General features: G+C 39.6%; 1 protein-coding gene across 1 annotated transcript in view; it reads left to right on the top strand.

The window, feature by feature from the left end:
• The window catches only part of Adgrg7 (adhesion G protein-coupled receptor G7), a 59,365-nt gene that overhangs the window by 7,992 nt on the left and 25,371 nt on the right, over positions 1–26,002 (top strand). Inside the window, exons 2-8 of the mRNA XM_041673089.1 lie at positions 7,934–8,047; positions 9,948–10,052; positions 13,467–13,579; positions 16,031–16,180; positions 17,425–17,525; positions 21,252–21,382; positions 21,500–21,607. Coding sequence (XP_041529023.1) covers positions 7,934–8,047; positions 9,948–10,052; positions 13,467–13,579; positions 16,031–16,180; positions 17,425–17,525; positions 21,252–21,382; positions 21,500–21,607 — 822 coding nt within the window. The remainder of the gene's footprint in view (positions 1–7,933; positions 8,048–9,947; positions 10,053–13,466; positions 13,580–16,030; positions 16,181–17,424; positions 17,526–21,251; positions 21,383–21,499; positions 21,608–26,002) is intronic.

Below are 26,002 nucleotides of genomic sequence, written 5' to 3'. Positions count from 1 at the left end.
ATATCTAAAACTTCATTACTGTTCCCAAGACCACGGAGATTTTCTTCTATTAGTTTTATTCAAATTACACTGGGTGTATGATCTGCTTTCATATAACTTTTGAAAGCTGGAGATGTGTATCTAGGTCCATTTGTTTATGTCTTTGTTTCCAGATGTCCTGCAACATCTGCTGGAAAATTAGCTTTTCTCCTCTGAGCACAATGCTTCTTTCTCAAACAACACCTGGCTGTCCTTGAATGGGCTGTGAATGATTGTATTTCATTCCAAAGGTTCACTTATTTATGCTACTGGGATGTGAAGTGCCCTTCCCTGAAAGCGTGTTTCTCTAGTGACTAAATGCACAGCATTTCCTTGTGCTAATGACAGTCTCTATGACTTCTTTTACAGAGTGTCTCCTCAACTCCAGCCCATGAAAAATAAAAACTGTGTGGTTTGCACTCTTGTTATGGATATATATTCTTTAAAAATTACAATTCTAACACACAATTTAACTTGCAATTCTAATTTACATATACTATATACTCTCTGTTACACACACATTATTTTCAAGTCTGTGACTATCATTTTTATTTTCTGAAAATACATTTTAATGAGCAGACATTTTTAATTTAGATTAAATGCAGTTTATATATTAATTTATATATTATATTTATATATTATATTTATATTAAATGCACTGTATATATTTTCAAAGGTAAAGTTTTCTATGGTATTTCCTTATGAGTTTGCTTAAATCCCACTTCTGTGCATTGGAGTGTCTTTCTTTCTTTGTATATTGCTGAATTACTAGTTTTTCTTTTATTAATCATTCTAAAAATTTATTTGCTTAAGTTCATCAATATAAAAAATTTTAAATTACACATTGTGGTTTTACTAAGTGTGTGTATGAGCGTGCGTGTGCGTGTGTGTGTATGTGTGTGCGTGTGCGTGTGCGTGTGCGTGTGTGTGTGTGTGTGTGTGTATGAGGAGGTCAGACAACAGCTTGTGGTGAAAGCCAGTTCTTCCTATTTATTCATTTCTACACTTTACATTTAATGCTATTTCGCCCTTCAAAAGTAGTTGCATGCTCCACAGTTGCAATACAACCCTCTACATTCTATTTTTAAAGCATTATGGCTTTAGCTTTGTTTTCAGTGAGTGATCCATATTAAATTCAGTTTTAAGAGGGATAGATTCACTTAGTCCAGAACATTTCCATTTGTAAAAAAAGAAAATGAAAATCAACAACTTTCTCAGTTAGTAGTTTTAGCAAGTGTGTGAAAGATCAACAGGTCATTTCTGAATTATCTTTTTGGCTTTTGAATTTATATGTGATTCTGGGTCCAAGTCCCGGCATTGTACATTGGGCAAATGTTTACCACCAAACATCATCGGCCCTGATTTATCTATCTTTGAACTTTTTATTTCATTGATATCTTTGTCTTTATGTTAATTTTACCCAACCATTATCGGTGTGACTTAGTCCAACGTAAAACTAGTAATGAAAGTATTAAGACATGTTCATCTTCCAAAACCTTGTTCTTCTTTTTACCTTTTCCATTTCCCAAAAAATTAAAACCAGTTCATAAATCCCCACAGAAAAGAAATAGTTGTAAATATTTTTATCCATGTGCTTGTATGTATATCTCTGTGTATTTACCTAAGTGTACATGTGCCACTACATATATGCAGATGGTCATAGAGAAAAGAATACGGTGTTTGATCCCTGGAATCTATAGGCAGTTGTGAGCTGCCTGAAGTAGGTGCTCAGAAGAATACTTGGGTCCTATAAAAGAGCAGTATGTTCTTTTAATCAACCACTGAGCCATCTTTCCAGCCCCTTTGATTTAGATTTTGGCTATCATTTGGAGAAGAAAGGAGAGCTTAGCTAACGAGGCTTTCACCTCTTTATTTATATCTTCATTTATTTAGTTATTTAAATTTTCTCTTAATAATGAAGTCTTACCAATATCTTCTTAGTTCCAATAGTTTGATGATTTTATGGTAATATAAATGTAAAGTATTTTCTAATTATTTATTGCTAACATGTATAATAAATATTTTTGCATCATACAATCTTTCTTTTTTTAAACCAACATTTCATTCCTGGGATAAATCTTACTTGGTCATGTGGTATCTGTTTTATTTGTTGCTCAATTTGATTTGTGACTGCTTTAAAAGTGCATGCTTGCTAGTTTGATGTCAACTTAACATAGACTGTGCCTCTGTAAGATAGGGCTGTAGGCAAGACTGTAGGGCATTTTCTTAACTAGTAACTGATAGAGGGGGGCCCACCCCGTGGTAGGTGTCTACAGCCTTGGACTCTTGATCCTGGGTTCTATAAGAAATCAGGCTGAGTTCACAACTAGGCAAGACTGTTGATATCGTTACCCAGCTCCCTTACCCTAGTATCCTGCGGAGCCCCTCCAGCACTGTGATACCCAGTCAACACAGAGAGCATGTCTACTCAGTGTCAGCTTGATTTTTCTGTATGTAGCCAACGTGTATGGTGTCATCAACAACCAAGAGAAATAACAAGAGACTATATTGTTTGGGGAGATTACAAGTCCTTCGTGACCAATAAATCCTACGAAGAAAGTGTACACCTGATCCCAGGGTTTTTGTTTAGTAATCCGTTGCTTCTACAACTGGCATTATTTGTTTAGTGGCTCCGTTGCCTCTAAGACTAGAAAAAGCTCCTTTGCTAATTCATTTTCGTATCTCTTAAAGAACTGCCAGTGGGTGATGATATGAATGCTTTGCAAAGGCCTTCTCTTTGATATAGTAAAAAAATAAAATTTAACTTACAGAAAAAAAAAAAAGAAATCAGGCTGAGTAAACCATGAGCAACAAACCAGATAGCAGCACTTCTCTGTAGCTTCTCCATCAGCTCCCACCTCCAGGTTCCTGCTCTGAGTTGCTGCCCTCGCTGCTTTTGATGATAAATTGTTACATGGAGCTGTGCATGAAATAAACCTTTTCTCCCCAAGTCTTTGGTCATAGTGTTTCGTCAGAGCAACGGTGACCCTAACTATGGTAGAACTTCGTACCAGGTTAGTGGGGTATTGCTGTGACAGGCCAGGCCATGCTGTTTCTGGGGGACTATGGGAGGAGTTTGGACATTTAAGCTAGAAAAGCCATTGAGTGTTCAAAGCTTGGAGAGCTGTTCTGTGGGAGCTTGGAAGAAAAGAGTGTTGAAAGAAACGCAGATGATGGAGGCCCGGGTTGGAAAGTCCCAGAGAGAAATCCGAGACTCCCTTAAAGACTCTGTAGAGGCTGCTGTGTACTCTGAGTTAAGAATCTATGGTTCTAGTTATCTGGGGCTGGAGAATCAGTTGTGATTAACAAGATTCCAGAAGCATTAAAGAGAAAACTTTGCTGGGATAGTCAAGTCTATACAGTGGACCTGAGAGAAATTAGTGGTGTGTGAGAAGAGACCAGGTGAAATATTCAGGTGAGTCAGAGCAGAAACTGTGTTCCAGAGGTGGCCAAAGTTGCACCTCATGCTGGTATCCAAACTTGGTCATGTAGAAGAATCCCCCAGGTGGTACTGGCTTTAAAGGCATGGAAGGGGTCATGGAGAGCTGAGACTTGGCACTGTGAGAGGCCAGGAGAGGACTTTGGTGAAGGTGCAGCATCAGTGGCATTTGAAGGCCCAGGACTGAAGGGGTCATGCAAGAGGTTGAGGCTTAGCACCATGAAGAGAGCCCAGGAGAGGCTATTGGTGGAAGTGCAGCTCAGTTGCAGCAAGAGGCCTCAACATTTTGGAGATGCCGGTACCATGGGACAACCCCCAAGAACAGCTTGGAGATGCCGGTACCATGGGACAACCCCCAAGAACAGCTTGGGATGCCGGTACCATGGGACAACCCCCAAGAACAGCTTGGAGATGCCGGTACCATGGGACAACCCCCAAGAACAGCTTGGGATGCCGGTACCATGGGACAACCCCCAAGAACAGCTTGGAGATGCCGGTACCATGGGACAACCCCCAAGAACAGCTTGGAGATGCCAGTACCATGGGACAACCCCCAAGAACAGCTTGGAGATGCCAGTACCATGGGACAACCCCCAAGAACAGCGGTAGCTGTGGAGTGGAGCCAGCCTAAGTTAAGTGTCGTAGTGCAAATGGCTATCCAAGCCCTCAGGAAGCTCAGAAGAACATGACTGGATCCCAGACATTGGACTCTGAGTTATTTTTCCAGCTGGCATTTGGTTTTGCTCTGATTTGATTATGACTGTGTGCTGGTATCAGATTTACTTTTATATTATGAAACGACTTGGATAGTTTTGTTTCTCTGTTTTCTCAGAGAGTTTGTAATATTGATATGTTTGCCTTCTTAATTAATCAGTAAAGCTGTCAGTCATTAATAGATATCTTTCTGTATTTTTCTTAATTTTTGAATTTCTGCAGTTTGGACATACGCATATCCATTTTGCCTGTGATTTTTCTGAGTTTCTTAGATCTCTAAACTAAAATTCTTAACTAAATTTGAAAAGTTTCAAGGTTTTTTTTATTTTCCTGTTTTGGGCCTCCAATTTCACACATGCACACACGTACATGCACGTATGCACACACACACATCCATATTAGACCCATAGGATCTTATAATTTCACACATGCACACAAGTACATGCACGTATGCACACACACACACACTCACACACATGTACATGCACGTATGCACACACACACTCACACATCCATATTAGACCCATAGGATCTTATAATTCTCTTCATTTTTTCAAAAATTTTCTTTTTCCCTATTTAATGGGACTTTATATGCAGACATGGAGCTGTCTTTCTTTGTCTCTCTCTGTTCCTGGATACCCCGCATAGATTCCAATCCCTCTGTCTCCATCAGCGAGTGCCATCTCCCACCTTACCCTGTTAAGACTCCAGCTGTTTGCTGGAGTTTTCATCCCCTATCGTCACCCAGACTCAGTTATGCCTGTAGTGGGGAAACTATAGAAACAGAATTCCCTTTCATTTCTGAATATTTCTCTCCGCCTTCCAGTACTGTCAAGCAGGTCTTGTCGACAATGTTGGTATTACTCCTTTTGTAGATTTTGCCAAGACTGTAAGGTTGTTATCTGTGGGAGGCTCAACATGGTACAACCCACTCTATCCTTGTTGGAACTGGTAACTTTCCACCGCCTACTCTACAGACTTAGAGAGTCTAGTGTCCTCAACTGCAAATAAGGTTTTCTCAAGGTTTCCTACGTCAGGAGTGGTACTGGACGTACTGCTGCAACCCATCTTACCTCTGCGGCTTCCTGAATGTGCGGATTGCTGACATCTTAGTACCACTGCTGAGTGCTGGATTCCTGTTTCGCTGTCATTGCTGCCTGCCAGCTCTAACCATTTCCCATACTGCTGGAGGAATCACCCTAGAAAACTTCCTAATAGTGATTCTCCTTTTCTTTTTGTTTATTTTATTTGTTTTTGTCATTGTGATGTTTACATCGTTTCTAAAGTTTTATGTTTATATGGTATTTATTGTTGAAGTTTATATTAAAGAGCGCTTCAAATGTAACAAAATTAGAATTAGACAATGGCCCCTTATGCACCTTTTAAAAGTTGTTAATATTTTTTAAAATTTCTATTGTTTTTATTGAGCTATATATTTTTATCCACTCCCCTCTCTCCTTCTCCTCTCCCCTTTTACCCTCTCCCATGGTCCCAATTTATTCAGAAAATCTTGTCTTTTTCTACTTCCCGTGTAGATTAGGTCCATGTATGTCTCTCTTAGGGTCCTCATTGTTGTCTAGGTTCTCTGGGATTGTGAATTGTAGGCTGGTTTTCTTTGCTTTATGTTTAAAATCCACTTATGAGTGAATACATATTGTATTTGTCTCTCTGGGCCTGTGTTATTTCCCTCAATATGATGTTTTCTAGCTCCATCCATTTGCCTGCAAATTTCAAGATGTCATTATTTTTTTCTTCTGTGTAGTACTCCAGTGTGTAAATGTACCACAGTTTCCTTATCTATTCTTTGGTCAAGGGGCATTTCGTTTGTTTCCAGGTTCTGGCTATGACAACAATGCTACTATGAACATAGTTGAGCACATTGTCCTTGTGGTATGATTGAGCATCCTTTGGGTATATACCCAAAAGTGGTATTGCTGGGTCTTGAGGTAGGTTGTTTCCTAATTTTGTTAGAAGTCACCATACCGATATCCAAAGGGACTGTACCAGCTTGCATTCCCACCAGCAACGCAGGAGTGTTCCCTTACACCACAACCTCTCCAGCACAAATTGTCATCAGTGTTTTTGATCTTGGCCATTCTTCAGGTATAAGATGGAATCTCAGAGTTGTTTTGGCTTGCATTTCTCTGATGACTAAGGATGTTGAGCGTTTCCTTAGGTCTCGTTCATCCATTTTAAATTCCTCAGTTGAGAGTTATCTGTTTAGGTCTGTACTCCATTTTTTTTATTGGATTATTTGTTCTTTTGATGACCAATTTCTTGAGTCCTTTGTATATTTCAGAGATCACAGCTCTGTCCAATGTGGGGTTGGTGAAGATCTTTTCCCATTCTGTAGGCTACCGTTTTGTCCTTTGTTTTAAGACCCCTCTGTGTTCCCTCTGAATTTAGTCTCCTCAGTTTCACATAACGTTCTTCACAATCTCCTCAATGCCCCCTGATACCCCTCAGAGGACTATTGCTGTTGTGTTAAGTTCTACTTTTTTGCTGGGACACATGGGAACTGTCCATGCTTTGTGATGCTGCACTTTGTTTTGGAGTATGCATGCATGCATGGTTGTGTGTCTGTGTGCAGATGCATGTGGGTACAGTTCACGTACGAATGCTTGTAGAGGTCAGAGGTCAGCTTCTAGTGTCATCATTCCTTGACTGCCATCCACCATGTTTGAGACAGGATATCACATTTGCCAGGAACTCCTTGATTTAACTCATCTTTCTGGCCAGTGAGGCCCAGGACTCTGCCTTTCCAGCACTGGAATTACAAATGGGCACTACCTTGTCTACCTTTTCCAAAGTCAGGTTTGCATAGAAAGCACTTTACCTACTGAGCACCCCACCCCTGTTCCTGTTGCTCTTTCTATGCTTCCAATATTGGTCACCAGTTTTATCCAGGTTTATCTGAATTAATTACACAGTCTAATTCAAATATTGACTGTTTAGGAAAGTCTTCCTTGGTGATATGACCTCTGTCCTCCATATTGCTTTGTATTTGTCTTGGTGGTTTCTATAGCTGCGATAAAATATCATGACCAAAAGCAGTTTAGGGAGGAGAAGGTTTGTTTCGCTCACAGGTCTATGTAACAGTTCATCATCAAAAGCAGTGAGGACAGGAATCTGGAGGCAGGTGCTGATGAAGAGGCTGTGGCAGAGGGCTGCTTGCTGCCTTGCAGCTCATGACTTACTAAACCTGCTTTCTTATAGAACCCAGGACCACCAGCCAAGGGATAGCACCACCCACAGGATCTGGGCTCCCCTCTATCAGTCACTAATTAGGAAGATGCACTAACTACAGGCTTGTCAACACCCCGATCTTGTAAAGGCATTTTCTTAACCGGGGTTCCTTCATGTCAGATGATTCTAGCTTATATCAAGTTGATATAAAATTAGCCAGAACACTATTCAAATCATATTTGGAAATCTGCATGCTGCTAACTTAGTCTGTCTATCTATCTATCTATCTATCTATCTACCATCTATCTAACAGGCCAACTATCCTTAATCTTTATAATTTCCTTTTCCTTAGAGGAGTATCATTGGAAAGTCTGCTTTTTAAATCCATCTTTTTGGTTTCCATAGCACCACATATTGATGGAGATATCATAAAGGACAGTTCCAGCAATGACAATCTGGTTATGCATAAAGAAATTGGATGACTACAGATTTTTTTTTTACTACAGATTTTAAAAAGAAAAACTAATAGACAAATCAGCATACTAGTCTGTTGTTGTTTACTGTGTTTTTTTTCAGGCCTATCTGCTTCTGTGCCGAGCACCCCTGTACAGTTCTGCAGGAATGGTGGAACCTGGCAGAACAGCAGGTGCATCTGTACTGAAGAGTGGACAGGGCTGAGGTGTACAATTGGTAAGTTACTCGGCTGATACTATGATGATGGATAGGTGAACCTTTGTTAATAATGACAGCAGCAAGCATTCTGGAAGCTTTAGTTAAAGATCATAGACACAGTTAGCATAAAGATAGTAGCACTAAAATGTGTACTCATGAACCCTCTATAGCTAGGGGTATCGTCGTAAGATCTGCATAAGATTGGTCAGCCCACATTTCATCAGGGACGGCAGAGACTCTTATGAGGTCCTGCCCCATCCCTGAGGGACCACTGTCATGGGGAGAGGAGGCGTGGTTTTCTTCAGTGGTGTAGCCACTGACAAATTTGCTCCTACTCCAGTAAGTTGCCTCCCACTCAACGCCCCTGTGCAAGAAACACTAACTAAAGTCAGTGGTTCAAATACAACACAAAGGTCTGCAAATAGGAGGAGGACTTGTTGGAGAAAAGAATGGAGGATACAAGACGGAAGTGGGGATGAAAAATATTCTAAGGGTTAGTACGTAATTGCATAAAACTGTCAAAAAACAGAAGCACGTATACATAGATATATAAAAATATTGTAAATGATAGAAGTGTGAGGGTTTTTTCTTTTCAACAACCAAATCCCTGTTTTCCTCTTAGGCTTTATATGGTCAAGACAACTTTATCCATTTTCCAAATGTCATTTTTTTTCTATAATTCACAGGTATAATTTTCCTTTAGGCTCCAGCCTTTAATTCAGGGCAACTAGCAGTATGGTTTCCTCAGAACTTTCCAGGGCTTATATGCCATTGGACTCTCTTTCAAATGTCAGAGTATTAACATAATTATTTAGATTATGTTAATTATTTAAGTGTTTTTTAAAGATTTACTTGTTTATTATGTATAGTGTTTCATCTGCTTGTATGCCTGCAGGCCAGAAGAGGGCGCCAGATCTCATTATAGATGGTTGTGAGCCATCATGTGGTTACTGGGAATTGATCTCAGGGGCTCTGGAAGAGAGCAGCCAGTGCTCTTAGCTGCTAAACCGTCTCTGCAGCTCCTCAACATAATTTTTTAAATCAGGATGAATCTTCCCATCTAAACATATGCTTATATTAAGTATATGTTTAATTAATTAAGTACCTTTCTTTCTATTGAGTTATTAAATTATGGTTTGACTTCACTAAATGGTGTGTAAGAATCCGAGTTCAAGAGTTTCTGGTTCAAGGTGTACTTCCCAACATTTTTCAATCTCCTGCTTCCGGCTTAGAGCACAGAGTTCCTCCATCCTCTCTCATTAACTGTCTCTATTCCTTGCAGCTAAGCAACCAACCCACTCATGATTTGGGTTTTTTTACTTTGATCAAAATCCTCATAAAGTCCTTTGTCACCATAAATTGCAGTTTTGTAATTCTCTAGATTCTAACTAATCAATACATAATTCTTGCTAGTGTGTTAGTGTTCGTACCTTCCCTCTAACTCAAGTCTGTGTGGTGTCCATTGCGGCTAAACCTGTTATCTAGCGTATTGACTATAACAGAAGACATTTTTATTTATTTATTTATTTATTTATTTATTTAGTATTTCTGTCTCCTCCCCGCACCCGCTTCCCATTTCCCTCCCCCTCCCCCGATCAAGTCCCCCTCCCTCATCTGCTCGAAGAGCAATCAGGGTTCTCTGACCTGTGGGAAGTCCAAGGACTGCCCACCTCTATCCAGGTCTCCTAAGGTGAGCATCCAAACTGCCTGGGCTCCCACAAAGCCAGTACGTGCAGTAGGATCAAAAACCCACTGCAATTGTTCTTGAGTTCTCAGTATTCCTCATTGTCCGCTATGTTCAGCATCATTCTTCTGTATAGTACGCTGCCAAGGTTCTAAACTTCACCTTTTATCCTAGTTTGAAATTTCAAAAATAAAATACATAATCTGTAATGAGAGAAATTTGTTTTCTTTACAGCTAATTTCTGTGAAAACAGTACCGCCCTGAACTTTACCTTTCCCAGAATCGCAGTGGGCAGATATGGAGCTTCTCTGGAAACATGTGGTGAGAACACTGCAAACGGTATGTGTTTCCCCGGGATCACTGTATGTATGTGTTTCCCCGGGATCACTGCATGTGTTTCCCCGGGATCACTGTATGTGTTTCCCCGGGATCACTGTTTAAGCAGAGGGACTGTTAGACCGCCATACCTATCACTGCAAACGGTATGTGTTTCCCCGGGATCACTGTTTAAGCAGAGGGACTGTTAGACCGCCATACCTCTCATTCTCCCAGCTACTGTTAGGTCTCTAGACAAGACAGCCAGGAAAGCTTGGTTCACTTTAATGTCAGTGTTTGTAGTACACAACTGCATAGACTCATACTCCCCCCCCCTGCCCAAACCTTAATATGGATCAGTTGTTTGTGAACTCTTCCTTATCCTTATTTGATTGGAAAATTTTCTCAAGCTTTCTCTGTCCCATAGCATTTGTTCAAGTGAATACTTCTTCCTGGAGTTACCGGTATCATTTCTCTACATTATTTTGAAACAATACATATCCCAGATTCCTTCTGTGCCTTCTCTCAGATGATGGATTTCCAAGTGGATACGGAATGGAGCGGGTCTGTTATCAGCAGTCCTTTATTTCTTTGCTCATCTTGGTTTCTTATCTTGGCACATTTCAAGATCATGGTACTTTTATCGGTATGACAACCTTTTGTGCATTGAGGCATTCCTAGAATCAACGAATCCTGTTTCTAGTTGTTTGCAGACGGGATCCAGAACACTGATGACTTATATCAGCCCCAAACTGGCTAATATGTTCTGAGTGTAGACTTTATTCATCCATAGAGCTCCCTCCTAATAGTTAAAGTCTACCAGTCATGTCATTTTATCTAAATGACTTATCTATCCCTTGATTGCATTAATTTGCATGTATTAATGTTGCCAGTGCCCCTATGTCTTACATAACTGGATGCCTCAAGAATGCAGTCACATTTTTTCTTTTTTAAAAAAGAAAACAAACTTATCTCTTTTATTATAATACCAATCCAAGCTCCCACTCCCTTGCATCCCCCCCATCCCTTCACTTACCCCCCATCATGCTCCCCATTCACTTCTCAGAGAGGGTAAAACACATTGTTTTGGGGAAGGTCCAAAGCCCTCCCTACTCTATCTAGGCTGAGCTAGGTATCCATCCAAAGATAATGCCTTCCCAAAAAGCCAGAATAAGCAGTAGAGATAAATCCTGGTGCCAAGAATGCAGTCACTTTTAAATTATTTATTTAAAAAATTGTTTGATAGAGCAGTAACAATGAGGAGAAATTCACATTATTTTGATATTCACTTTTGTGCATATCCAGACTACACTGAAATTCTAAATATGTTATAGGAATTATTCCTTTCTGTATTCCTTCCTTCCTTATCTAAGTGATTGCTCACATATCCATGATGCATCCTACTCTATGAAATACATGTCCTTCCCTTCCCAGCCTTCTCACTTGGGGTTACCATTGCTGTGATAAAACACCATGATCAAAATCAGCTTGAGAAGAAAAGAGTGTGTTTCACTCACAGTACCATACAACAGTTCGTTATCAAAAGCAGGGATGGCAGGAACTCACACAGGACAGGAACTTCGAGGCACAAGGATGGACACAGAGGCCATGGGGGACTGCTGCTTGCTGGCTTGTCCCTCGTGGCTTGCTCAGCTTGCTTTCTTGTCGTACACAGGGCTTTAGCCCAAGGGTGGCACTTCCAGCTACAGCCTGGGCCCTCCCTGATCGATCACTAATTAAGAAAATATCATACAAGCCTGCCTAAGCCAGATCTTATGGGAGAATTTTCTCAAATGAGGTTCCCTTCTCTCAGATGACCATAACTTGTGTCAAGTTGACATAAAACATGATAGCACAAGCCTGTTCATTAAATTTCAGAGACCCAAAGGGGAGCTTCTGCAGATTTGTTCTTACTATGCATGTTTTATAGATCACACCGTATAGAAGACTGTTGTCTTCATTTTCTACATTGTATATACCTTGCATTGTTTATGTTTTATAAACCAGATACAACTTACAAAACATAACTGTGTGCTATGAATTGGGAAAAGTGTCAGTAATATATTCATGAAGGTCTTCGCAGCTGTTTGATATAATACCAAGGGATAAATAAGAGTCACGTTATCATCTTTTATTTGACATTTATTTGATTTTTGAGCAACCATTATGAAAATATTTATTATACATATCTTTGAATTTCTGACCGAGTCCATTTTAAAGATATATATTTCAACTATTAATGAATTCACTTAATTTTCTGTTAAGAATTCTTTTTGTTTTATTTTATATAACAAGTGATTACAATGCACTTCACTGATGTTTGAGTAGAGATATTCATATTTCTATGAATAATGGAAGAGACATGCTTGGTATGTAGCTGCCTAAAAGATATAAATCGTGTATGTGTTAAAACTTTGCATTCGGTCTGGCAGTAGAGGTGGAGTCAACGTGTAAATTAATGAAAACTCCAAACCTCTATTTTAAGTGTTATTAAAGCAATTCTGATATCAGTATTTCTTATCATTCCTCAAAAGGTAGCTGCTTCAAAACTAATCCTGAGGGAAAAATTCACCTGTGATAAGCTTCCCTACTGATTATGATTTTGTCGTTAGATATTACATAATTATCAGTTATTGGTGGACCGTGGGGTGAAACGTTCAGGTGACAGCCTACAAAAATAAGACTGCCCAAAGAACTGTTTTATTGAGAGCCAATAAAACATCTAGAAGTTGCTGCAATACCCTGGAATTCTTGGTCTTGGAGGAGTTGTCCAGATTTACGTAGAGATAAAAGATCAACATATTTAATAGTTTATATGAAATTTTCATATTGCCTCCTGTCTCAGCCTAGTAGATTTTCATTGTGTCCAGTTAAAGTCATTTCGTGTCTACTATTTAGAAAGTAAATCTTTCTTGAAGACAGAGAAGGAAGCGAATAGGAACTGGTCCTTCTACACAGTCCAGTTTCAAAAATCAAGACAACCGCCTAGAATGCTGCAGGGATTGCTTCACTTTTCAATTTCCGGGTATTAGAACAACCTCGTATTCTTGACCTAAACCCACAAGGCCTTAGGTTTTTCATAGTTCTGTGGGTTGCTTGTGGCAGCTAGAAGGTTCATTAGGGGAACACACGTGTGGCCTGTTAGACAGCACCACATAGCCTGTCTTGCAGTAGTTAGACTCTCTTCCTCATGCGCTGCCTCAGGATAGCATCCTAACATCACAGAAGGGTAGAGACTGAAACTGGGAAATTGTGAGACCCAAGTGCTGGGAGTCACGTGTTTCCACCACACTCTATTGGTCAAGGTCGGCCCAGATTCAAGAGTGAACAGATGCTCATCCTGGGAGAAGCAGCGGACTCACGCTGGCACGGAGCAAGCGCGCAGTGATTACTGTCTGTCTTTATATACTTTTTTTCCATTTTTCCCTTTTATTAAAGCGGGGACTCCTAGAGCAACTCGACTGTGCGATGTTTCTGAGTATGGAGAGATAAAATTTGGAAATGTAACAATAGGAAACTGCGAAGAAAATCTGGAGACACTAGAAATGCAGGTATGTCTTCTAGCCCATCTGACGGACAATTGGGGGATGCTCTGAGTCTAGGCCAATCTGTTTAGTCTTCAGAAGCCTGATGGTCAATTCAACGCTTTTCAAGCTCTCAAATTAGAAACTAAGAAAACCCATTAAGTTAAAACATTCTTATTTATTTAAAGTTGACATCCATTTAATGTTGACATTTTATTTCAGAACATTTGAACAAATGGTAGCCTAGAGAATATTTTAAACAGCCTTATATTTGTAGATTGCTCAAGTTTAGATCCCTGGTTTTAGAAACCAAAGGTAGTCTACTCCATCAAAATGAATGGAAAAACTATGTGACCAATGAACCTTAGACACAGACAACTCCAGATTGATACTGGTCTTAGGACTGTACCATGAGCTAATAAAATAAGAAGAATTTATGGCTAGATGTGTTACCATTTATATTAAATTATATTGACTGAGGATCTAGGCAAGCGAGCATGCATGGAAGTGCTAACTCAATTGATCATACAGAAGAGGAAGTGTTGGACCCTAGAGTCCAATTACCGAGGAGGAGTCACCCCAAGAAAACACCCTCACACTGCAGTTAATGTAAAAGAATGAGGATTTTAATTCGGCCGTGACAGGGTCACTCAGCATTCAAGCCAAGGACCTCGAATAGCTGGGACAGACTACTTTTAAAGCAAAAAGCCATAGAACCAAGGGGGAAAACTCGGGGGTTGTTTTCCAACTATTGGGGTTGGCTTATTCAAAGGGTTATTAACAATAATTGGTCTGAGCCAGGGCTGGAGGAGGGCAGTTGCTAGATCAGGTGAGGAAAGAGGAAACATTTGAGGGTTACTTTGACCCCTTCTTAGGGACTGAGTCAAAACATCAGGAACTGAGTCAACAGCTTAAAGGTTATCTTGCCCCAATTTCAATAACTGAGTTCTATCTGGAGAACATTCACAAAGACTCAGGGAGATAGGAAGTTCCCAATATTTCAGTGCGTGTGTGGGTCATTGTTAGATTCCTCGCTCCCAGGGGAGGGGGGAAAGCACTAAGGCTGAGAGGCCTCAGAAATGGCCTCAGAGTTGTCAGAAATGGTTTTAGAGTTATCCTAGAGTTCTACAGAAGACGCTATAAACTTTGATGGAGGTGCTTCTCAGTACAGGATGTTACATCTTCTTTATCAAATTGGGTACCATTTCCATACTAAAGGTAGTTATATCTACTACCACTAATTGATGAGCATTATTGTTATCAAATACAGACGATCCTGGATATAATACAGGGCTAAGACCTATAAGCCCACTGTAAGTTAAGGTGTATTTAATTCACCCAATCTACTCAACACCATGATTGATCAATATAACACACTCTAAAGTTGTTAGTTGTTCATCTTCATCATCATCTGGGAGACTAGACTGTGTGGTTTGCTGTCTGTCAGAACCAAGAAACTACAGCACATTTGCAAATCTTTAGCATGTGGTAAAAGACCAAAATTCAACATGTTTTAGTACTGAGTAAATCACTTATGTATAATTGTAACACCCTCAAAAAAGTTATAAAAAAAAAAAACTTTGGTTAATTGGGTAGTTGTCTATACCATTTAAAACATTTTATGCATACTGCCAAGTTTTCTAACTCATATTTAATCTTTAAACACCACAGACAAATATTATAATTGAGGAATATTGCAGCTCTGAGGGATGAAATGCGTTGGCCAGAGACCATTACCAAGCTGTGACAAAGTTACTGTTGAATTTAAAATCCACAGGGAACCAATCACACCAGCTCCCTAATCACAGATGGGCAGGCTGTGGGTGGGCTCGGGATGGGAAATAGAATGTGCAGGTAGCTGTTAATTACATATACTGGAAGAAAGAGGACAGATGCTGGAATCTGACAAGCCAGTGTTTGACTCTCAACTCGACAACTTCCATGCTGTGTGAGCTTGGGTTAAGCATCTCTAAGTCTTTGTTATGAGGAAGCACAGTTTACAGAGACGTTTCCCATTATGTGTTATACATGATCACACCTTAAAAAACTGAGCAAAGTGCAAGCACATGGCAGAGACTTGGCTGTTGAATTCAATAGTTTTTGTTTTGTTTTCTGTCTGCTGATAGAATTTGTCTTGACTCCTTACACGTGAGTGCTGGCTTGATTTATGAAGTGATGGCGCCATCTAGTGTAAAACTAAGTTCATTTCACCCATCCATGTTGACCCCAGCTACACATGACTATAGCAGTTTGTTAGTCTCGATATAATCCAAGCCAGTAGTGGAAAATGAAATCCCTGCTCTTTGTGAACTGTGTTGTTTATTCAAATAAAGAAGTAAACAAGAAAAAAGTGGGAGGGTGTGATGCTCAGGCGGTTGAAACTCAGCTAAATATCAGCTCATTCAACTGCAGTCATTTGCAAAATGTTTAAGAATACGTGTATAAATCAGACTATGGAAAAAAACCATTTTTAAACAGATAGAGAACATCACCACAGAATCTACGGCTATTTCTTCAGAAGCCCAGATTTTAACAGCTAATGCCGATATATTAACTCCTGAGAACATCACTTCTGCTACTAGAGTGGTTGGACAGATCTTCAATGAAAGCAGAAGGGCTGAGCAGCAGGTAAAACTCAAGATTTTACGATATAAGAGAAGGTTGGGGTTGTGATCTATTGATGGTGTTTCATTAGCCAGTGCAGACCCTTGGGCTTGATTCCAAACGTTTTAGAATGGGGAGAGACATCCGAAATTCTCCTCCTTAGCCTATGATGTGGGTGGTATTTAAATTAAGACCATTGGGTAGAGTACACTTTCTGGGAGATGCTCAAAGAAATCGAACAAGGGCTCCTTTCTAATCATTCTCTGGAATTGACATGATGATTGTTATTATGTTAAATATTCCAGCAAGTCCTGGAATGAACAAATCTCTAGCTTTATTGTATACAGTTTAACAGTTGTGTTAGACTATGATATACATGTTCTTCCCCAAAGAGACAGCTTTCCTAGACCCTTGCTGTGAATTGAGCTTTAAGCTCTGTTTGCTCTTTGTGCCAAGCATACTCACAGGTTGGTCTTTGGCTTCCTAAAGAATCTTAAACAAAGTTTACATGTCTATTGTCATGGCCTGCTAAATTCTGAAACATAAAAGCAAGAAGTATACTCAATATTTGTCAACAGTGGAATTTTTTTTATTGATCAGCAAGATTGTAAATCATCAATAAGAAGTATGTTAGCATGCCTCCTTTCATATATATATATATATATTCTTTAGAAAATTGTTTCAATTACCAAAGGTCCTTTGAGAAGTAGATCTTAAGTGATAAAGTAATGGAAGACATAGTCAAAAGATCTGTACTTCCAATTGTAAAGTTTATAGAAACATGAGTCAGTAAAGACAGGAATGAAATGCCAAGACACTATCTCTCTGATGCACTCTGAAGTTTTCAATTATAAGAAACTAAAGAAAACTTTACTGATAGTTACGTTAAGCACAACTGATAAGTTATGCTAAGTATTGTGAGCTATGATGTTTGGACAAGCAGGCCTGCAGTGGTATTTGATTCTCCTTTTCCCAGCACTCTTTCTTTTGTTCTTATGGGTGAAAAGGGCTCTGTAAATGATCTTATCATGAATTCAAATTCAAAATCCTAAACCTCTACTTTACCAGCTTCATTTATGCTTTTACTTCTTATCTTGGCTCTTTCTTTTATTTCACATAGGTAAAATAAACTGAAACTTCAATTTAAATAGTATTTTCCTTTGGATTATCATGCTAGTCATGCTATTTGCTGCCATGATAAGTCCTCATGATCATAGTGATGGTTATGCATGACACATGTCTTCTGTGATGTGCCTTCTCCCTCTCAGGCAAAAAGAGTCGCTATAACCACGGTGAGTCAGCTTCTGGATGCCAGTGAAGATGTTTTTCAAAAAGCTGCCGTGATTGATAATGAGGACTCCTTTTCCACGTAAGCAGCAGTTTGGAACAAAGTTTGGGGAGTATCACTTACGTTTTTGGGGTCAAAACACAAACAGAGGGTCTATATCTCTTGGGTGCAGTAACTGCCTGACGCTTTGGCCAGTAAGAGAAAATCTTTGACTTCTCAAGCGATCTTGTTCCTACATAGAGTGATGTGTGTTACCTCTTGGTTCCAGGGAGTCATGGCCTAGGAGAAAAAAAGGGGTGACTCAGTTTACAGTTTGTTCCTGGGTCTTGTGTGGTCAAAGCAGCTGCTCCGCACAAAGGTGCCTCTCCCATTCGCTTCTCAGTGCACAGTGCTGCAGGAAGCAGCTGAGCAAAGGTGCAGCACACTGTCAGCCTCCAGCCCACACCTCAGCTCTCTTCCCAAGAACTGATAAGGTCTTTCCAGTTTTCCTACAGCTACTTCCAAAAAGAAAAAAAGAAAAAAGAAAGAAAACCAACTCCTCTGCTTTGCTTTCTCTTATTAAGACTATGTTCCTGATTACTTTTTATTTAATATTTATATAAAAAATCATCTTTATTCACAGAGGTCCCTCACTAAAATACACTTTTAAACCCCCCTTTACATTTACATATGCTTCTTTCAGAAAAATAAGAAAATACACAATGGGCAAATTCTTCGAAACTATTTACCTTTATTAATTTGTTAGCACGTGCTCCAAATATTTTCTCATGCACTCAAGTAATTGCATAATTATTTGATAGCTTAGAACATTTTTTAAAATATGAGTATCTATGCATGTACACCATCATTTCAGATCACTGTATCATCCGAGTATATTAGGGCTCACTGGAGGAGCAGAGCTGACAGAATGAATATGTATTACAGACATGTATTGATTCGATTGACTTACATAAGACACCACAGAGGCTGAGGAGTCAGTAGCTGCCCAGTCTGCGAGGCTGGATGCCTCAGTAGTCCTGAAGGCCTGGAGGATTCATGGAGAACTGCTGGCCTTCAGTTCAACTGGAAGGTTTAAGTAGCTGGGCTCCAGTGCCAACATAGAATAGCAGCAGCTACAACAAAGCAGATGCCTTCGCCAGCAAGGTGGAGACAAGCAAGCTGCGCTACCTTCGCTTCCAACCTCTTCATATCTGGGCTGCCTCCGGAAGGGCCTGCCCACTCTGACAGAGAGTCTTCCCCGCTTTGGTTAATTCTTCCTGGAAGTTCCCTCACAGGCCCTCCGTACATGACATGCCAGTGCACTTTCCTCACATGTGTGCATGCATGCACACATGCATAAATACTTTTTAACGCTTGACCGTTACAGTGGTAAGTAAACTTTTACCTAACCCAGTCTCTGGTAGATTTTAGATTATATCAAGTCTTTTGCTATTATGGACAATCAGCACTCTGTACAGAATCATTATTGGTCTGACCACATGTCCCTAAGGGAAATTCCTCCACGTAACTCTCAGTTCTTGACTGAGCACAGCCAGCGTCTACTTGGGGTTACACCTTCAGAGTAGAAAGGGTACATGTGAAACTGTGAACTCGAAAGACCACAGTTCTGAGAGAGATGGGGCAGAAGTCATATCAACGGCTGGACTGGTGTAGTTCATGACTTCAGAGGAGGTTGGATCCTTCTCCTGGGGCTGAGGGTACCTCTCTTTTCCTAAAGTGCAGAAGGAGGTTTCCATGAGCTCCAAAGTCTATGTTCAGTGAAAATAGAAATGAAAGACAGAGAAAGCCCTCCCCCCACCAGTCAGAGAAGAATCTGTGGTAGTAGATTATTGCTAGAGGAAGCGGTGAGGGCGGGAGGTGGATGTGCTTAGTAGGAAAGAAGAAAAAAATGTAGGATTTATCTGAGAATTTTATAGATAATGACATAGATGGCAATACCTTGCTAAGAAACAATTATGCATTTACTGACTTATATATGGAGAAAAAGATAACCTTGTATAACTTATGCATAACATCTTAATGGCCTCAAACAAAGGCGGTTAGAGGAGAAATAAACCTCAAAATATCGATTACACTATGGCTTAACAGTTAAGAGCACTTCTTGCTCTTCCAAAGGCCCTGAGTTGAATTCCCAGCAACCATATGGTGGCTCACAATCATCTGTAATGAGATCTGATGCCCTTTTGAGGAAGAGACCTGGTCAGTCGTCCTCATCAACTTAGATCATGAAACCCAATATGGATGAGAACCACCATATACAGGCTGCCCATGCGTGTGAATATTATGTATTACATGGGAAATATATAGTATAAATTGCTGAAAACTTAAGAAATTGTGTAACATTAGGAATGAAGTTATCCTCCTCCTTATAAAAAAATCTCTAATTAGTTTAAGCTTCTTAAAAAATAATAATCCACATAATTTATATTTTTCTGAATCTCTGTCAAAAATATAAATAAATGACTTTACATTATCACTTTCTAATAATAAAACACAATGAGGTAAAACAAATACTAACACATTGGGATTAGACAAAACAGACAAAGGGAGAAGAGCCCAAGAGACGGTACATGAGAGAGACCCACGCATTCACATAGTCTGGAATCCCATAAAAACACTAAACTGGCCGGGCGGTGGTGGCAAGTGCCTTTATTCCCAGCACTCGGGAGGCAGAGGCAGGCAGATCTCTGTGAGTTCGAGGCCAGCCTGGTCTACAAGAGCTAGTTCCAGGACAGGAACCAAAAAGCTACGGAGAAACCCTGTCTCAAAAATAAAAAAAAAAAAAATAAAAATAAAAAAAAATAAAAACACTAAACTGGAAGCCATAATGTGTACTCAAATGGCATTCTTCCTGCCTCATCTTCTATAGGATTCCCTGAACCCTGAGAGGAGGGATTTGACAAAGACATCCCACTTAGGGCTGAGTGAGTGTTCCAAGGTCTCTCTCTCCCTTTGCATCGTGTCTGGCTGTGGGTCTCTGCGTTTGTTCTCATCTGCTGTAGGAGAAAGCTTCTCTGATGATGTCAGAGAAAGGTTCTGATCTATGAGTACAGCAGAATGTCATTAAGAGTTACAATATTGTTCTATCTTTTCTGTTTGCTTTTAGAGCAGTAGTGTTTGGTTTTCCCCTAGGTACCTGGGCCATCTAGTCTCAGGTTCTTGATCATCTAAGCAGTGTCAAGGATGAGTTCTATCTTGTGGAGTGGGCCTTAAGTCAAATTAGATCACGGTTGGTTACTCCTACAAATTCCTATCGTCAAAGCATCCAGTGCCAGGAATAGGCTATGTCTAGTTAAATTGTTGCCCAAAGGGGTCCCATGGGAACTGTAAACAGTCCGGGTTGTTGCCAAGGTTATAGGTTTCTCTCCACAAACTGAAGGCAAAGCCCCAGTACTGAAGAGAATACCTCCAAAACTCACTGGCCATAGAGAAGTTGAGCTGCTGTGTGCATAGAGCCTTCACACCTACACACGACCAAAGGAGAAACCTAAATCTCAAACCAGTCACAAGCTCTCTGATCTACACGGCGGTCCTGCCTGCAAAACATGCCAATACAATGGGGGCGCAAAACTTGCGGGGTAATCATCATAACATTGTAAAAAGTACATGACATAAAATAAGACTCTGATGAAGAAAAGCAGATACATAATTAGGTAAATACACACACAAATGCACACATGTATAGTTAATTGTTGTGTCACCATGACTACATGTTTAGTGCTCATGCCTTTTCTAAAGTAATGAGGGAAACAACACATCTCTGAGTTTATGAGAAAATGTTGAGTTGTTATGTTTCATTCTGTGCAGGCTTATTGAGCAAATGGAGTCTTACTCCTTTTCTCTGGGTGACGAAACAATAGTGGAACCTAACATAGCAATCCAGTCAGTTACGCGAGGCGACGATGCAGGGTCAAGTGTTCTCTTCTCCGTACAAAAAGGTAAGCTGTTGGTCCCCTATGCTTGTAACAGTAAAGAACAGTCCATTGCCAATCACACGCAGTTCCTGGGTCACCAAAGTGCAGGTATTTAAAAGTCTACTTTCCCTTTTCTTATAGGATCGAGTGGTTCTCTAGTTTCTGGTGGAACATCCATTAATAAAAATGCAGACAGACTCAATCCAGACGGACAGACTGAACTTCAGATCCTGCTTAAAACCGGGGAAAGTATGTTTCGAACCTTTTTCTGCATTGTTTTGTAAACACACTTGAAATCCATGAAGGGAGATTAATCCTTGCTTAGTTTTACACCTAATAATTTTGTTTGAGTGTTTTTAGGCTTAAATATATTACAGTAATATCAACTCCACTGTTTTATGTCAGAAAGAATCTCTCTTCATTCCAAAAACACGTTGGAGAGTAACAGATTGAAATATTAGCACTAGGCATACAAACCTGTGTTTCTATAAGACTCTTACACTCATCTGAAGAAGCATAAAAGTAAAATAAAGAAAGGTAGGAGTAAGGATGAGTAGACATAAGGTTATAAGTGAATAAAATTATAAATTAAAAAATGCTAGGCTTGGTCAACAAAGTGGAAAATTAATTTCATGAAAAACAATGAAACAAGCATCTACCAAAGTGGATAGAAGGAGGAGGAGGAATAACTGAACATGTGGAGACTTGAAAATACACAAGATGCAAACATAAGTTATTCTAATAAATCTAAGCATTTGTAAAAAAAATTATGATTTTATAACATGCTCAAAATACTATAGCACTGAGGGGAGGAGTGAGCAGGAACTCTGTATTTTACTTTTTTAGTTTTTATTTACATTTTAAAAAGTTTTTTTGAGACTTTCATGCTTTAGTACTGTACTTAAATGATTGGCTTCCAACCCTATCTTATCTCCCTCCAACTCCTCCTGTGTCCCCTCCCTGCTTTCTCTCAAATTATTAACTTGTGTGTAATGATATGCACGCACACACATGCACGCATATACAAACTACAAAGTCCATTTAATATTGCTTGTAATGTAGGTGTGTTTACAGCTGACCACTTGTGACTAGATAACATATCAGGGAGTTCATCCCTGAGAAAAATTAACTTTCTTCACCAGCATATGTGTTTTGCTTAGAAGACATTAATACATGTAAATGCTAAGGGTTGGAAAAGTCTAATTTTACTTTTAGAAATCATAAATAGAAATTTGTTTTGAAGGATTAAAATAGCTTATTCCAATAAAATAAAATGGGGTTAATTTTGTCATCCAGTATCCAGGAGGGAAAAATTTGGTGAGGACAGCTTGCTGTGAAGGATGTGAGAAAGCCCTATATGTCCTTCCAGGGAAAGGTAAAGAAGAATAACTGACAAAGCAGTGACCAGGAGGCCATCAGAGCCTTGCCTGTCTTCTCAAGTCACATGATGGGACAGGCACATTTCATGGCTGTCATTTTTGTCATATCACTTAGGAAAGAAAGAGTACAATATCTGCAATTCTTCTGCTAAAATATACTTTTGGGAGCTAGAGATCTGGCCCGATGGGTGAGAGCATTTTCTTTGTGTGCATGAGAACCTGAGTTTGGATCCCCAGTACTCATGTAAAAATCCAGGTACGAATGCCTGAGCCCATAACCGTAACTCTAGGAGATGAGGGGACAAGAGGAACTCTGGAACTTGTTAGCCATTAGACCAGCTCCAGGTTCAGTGGGAGACCATGTCTCAAGAAGTAATATAGAGAGTGATAGAGCAGGACACCTGGTATCCTTTTCTGGCCTGCATGCTTGCACAAGTGTGTACACTCACATACAGATGTGTGAGTATCCTACACACACACACACACACACACACACACACACACCAAAAGATGTGTACTTTCTATTATTTCTTTGCTATGCTTCCTGTGCCTAGCAACTGTGTAAATGTTAAGAAGTATTCCTCATCTAGTTCTGTTTGACCATTGCCATGGCCAGGCAGGCACAACTTTCGTGATTACAACACTACAGGGCCCTAATGAACAGCGGACTCCATACTCTGATGTTCTGAGGTGGGATTCCCCCTCTGTATTCTGTGAATACCATTGGTTAATAAAGAAACTGTCTTAGGCTTGATAGGATAGAGTATAGCTAGACAGGGAAAACTAAACTGAATGCTGGGAGAAAGAAGGTGGAGTCAGAGAGAAGCCATGGAGCCATGACCCAAACACATGCTGGAACATTGTCATTAGGCCACGAGCCTTGTAGTAAAATATAAAATAATGGAAATGGCTCAAATTAAAATATAAAAGCTAGCCAATAAGAATTTCGCACTAATAGGCCAAGCAATGATTTAAATAATATAGTTTCTGTGTGGTTATTTCGGGAGTCTGGGCAGCTGAGAAACAAACAAGCAGCCTCCTATAACAATATTCCAAAACCAATGTTTTTGGAACAATAGCGCTCCAACCCCTCAGGTAGCTGATGATTGTTGGAGCAGAGATGGTAAGGAGTGCCCTTGCCAAGACCTCCCACAAAGCTTCCTTCAAATCTGTCTCTTTATGACCTAAGACACCTGCCCTGCTGTCATCAGACAGCATGGAAGCTTTTGTAGGCACAGCCATCTTGACAGATGTCTTAGGTCAGGTAGGCACATTGATTAGCTTATTACAAAGATTATTACAAAGAACAGGATGAGGTCTGAGTGTAGGGGTACAGAGTTTCTATACCCTCTCTGGGAGAGTATCACACTTAGGAACCTCCACATGCTCTACTCTTCTAAAGCTCTCTGAACTCCATCCTTTGAGTTTTCATGAGACTTAATTTCATATTTGTCTATAACTGAAGCATAGATGTACATGTGGAAACATGATTGAACAAAAAATATGATCTAACGCTCATAAATAGAATAGGGAAATTCAATAAGCTTGTCTATTGACACTGCTCTTCAAGTCTGTGAAGCATCCCTGCCTCTTGGACATGGGTTAAGGTATTTATTTAGATGGAATCCTAAAATTTACTAGATCAGAAGGCCTAGAGACTGTCCTGAAGGCCAACCCCAAAGAGACACACTAGTTCTCATGGTTTTACTTGTGCAGGTAGTTATGATACAATGGCTGTGTTCATTAATGATATGTATGTGATGTCCCTAACCCTGAAGACAAACTTTGTTGGGAGAGGGGGCATCGTCTTCTAGAATTATTTCCAGCTGCCATTTGGATGATGTTCTTTCTATGGGATCCTATGAAAGTAAAATGATGGTTAAGTTCCAAGATTACTGTCTGGTATAATTGCAAATAATCTCTGAGTATTTGGTAGGGTTTTTCGGAGGTTCCTATTTGGAGATCTGGCTAGAATGGTGTAAAAAAGTGCACCATTTCAACTAACCAAGTTGGAACCATCTTGAGCAGCTGGTACCCAAAACAGATCTTGTAGTAGCACTATCAGCAACATAATGTCATAGCAACCAGGTGGAGTTGTTGTTGTGGGGTCCCATCTTCTTCCTAGAAACTTCCAGGATTACTGCAAGAAAATTCATTATTCATTGTGGGAAACTTAAACATTATTTATACAGACATATATGTTCAATGAAAGGTACGATAGAGACAAAAATAGATATGAAAAAAGTAAATTTTTTTCTAAATTCTTTTTTTTTTTTTTTAGAAATAGATGGTTATTTAGGAGTAGACTCACAAATCAGAATACTCTGTTTGAGCAGAGATCAGAAAACTAATCCCACAACCGGAACAGAGAGGCCAAAAAGAAGCCAGATGCATGCTCTACTTCGGCATATATAGTATGAGGCCATGCCCCAGTGGGCGGGTAACCACCAGCTATAAGACTTCCTATAGCACCTCCCCTTTTTGTTTAAATAAAAGAGTTCTAAGCCTAATACAAAATTATATACAATAAGAACAAATATATTCAATAATTATCCTATCCTAACTAGTTTAAGTCTTCTATAATAAATAACATGGCCAAGTCATGAGAGGAAAGTAACTACAACTATCTACTCTTCAATCCCATCAAAGATCCGAGAAGGGAAATAATATTACTTGAGTAAGCAGGAAGTGCAATCAAGCAACTTCCAAAATGTGCAACAAATGACAGAGACAACTGGCTACCTGGGCAATCACTCAAAGTCTCATTTGCAACATTGAAGCAACCAACTTTGGCTAAGGCCTACAATTATTGACATACCATTTTCAGAGGCAGGAAATTTTTCAAAACCATCTTAGCCTGTCTTGGCAAGATTTCACAGTCCTGCTTATCCATTTCCAGATATTATATATCTTGTCAGTGGTTGAGGCATGGGCATTTCTTTGCCCAAAGGCCAGTTTTGCCCAGAAGAAAACAAGCTCCAAGTGGAGTGTCTTCGGTGCTCAACATTTTCTTGGGAATAGATCGGTGCTGCCAGGAGCAATTGTGTCTCACTTCAACAGAATCCTAAGTTATTTAAATGCCATATTCTACAGCCTTTTGAAGTGGTTGAAGATTACCTATCTATACAGAATATAATCTCTATGTATCTAAAGAACCTGATTAGTCTAACTATAAGTATGACAAACATAGATGACTATTGATCTATACTCCTTAATACCTATATAACTTAACGACTAAGACTTTGTATTAGAATATTATATAATA

Source organism: Microtus oregoni, unplaced genomic scaffold (genome assembly GCF_018167655.1).
Source record: "Microtus oregoni isolate MIOR12 unplaced genomic scaffold, Mior012 000023F_ref0000262, whole genome shotgun sequence".
Classification (NCBI taxonomy): Eukaryota; Metazoa; Chordata; class Mammalia; order Rodentia; family Cricetidae; genus Microtus; species Microtus oregoni.
This window is presented reverse-complemented; position numbering and strand designations above follow the sequence as displayed.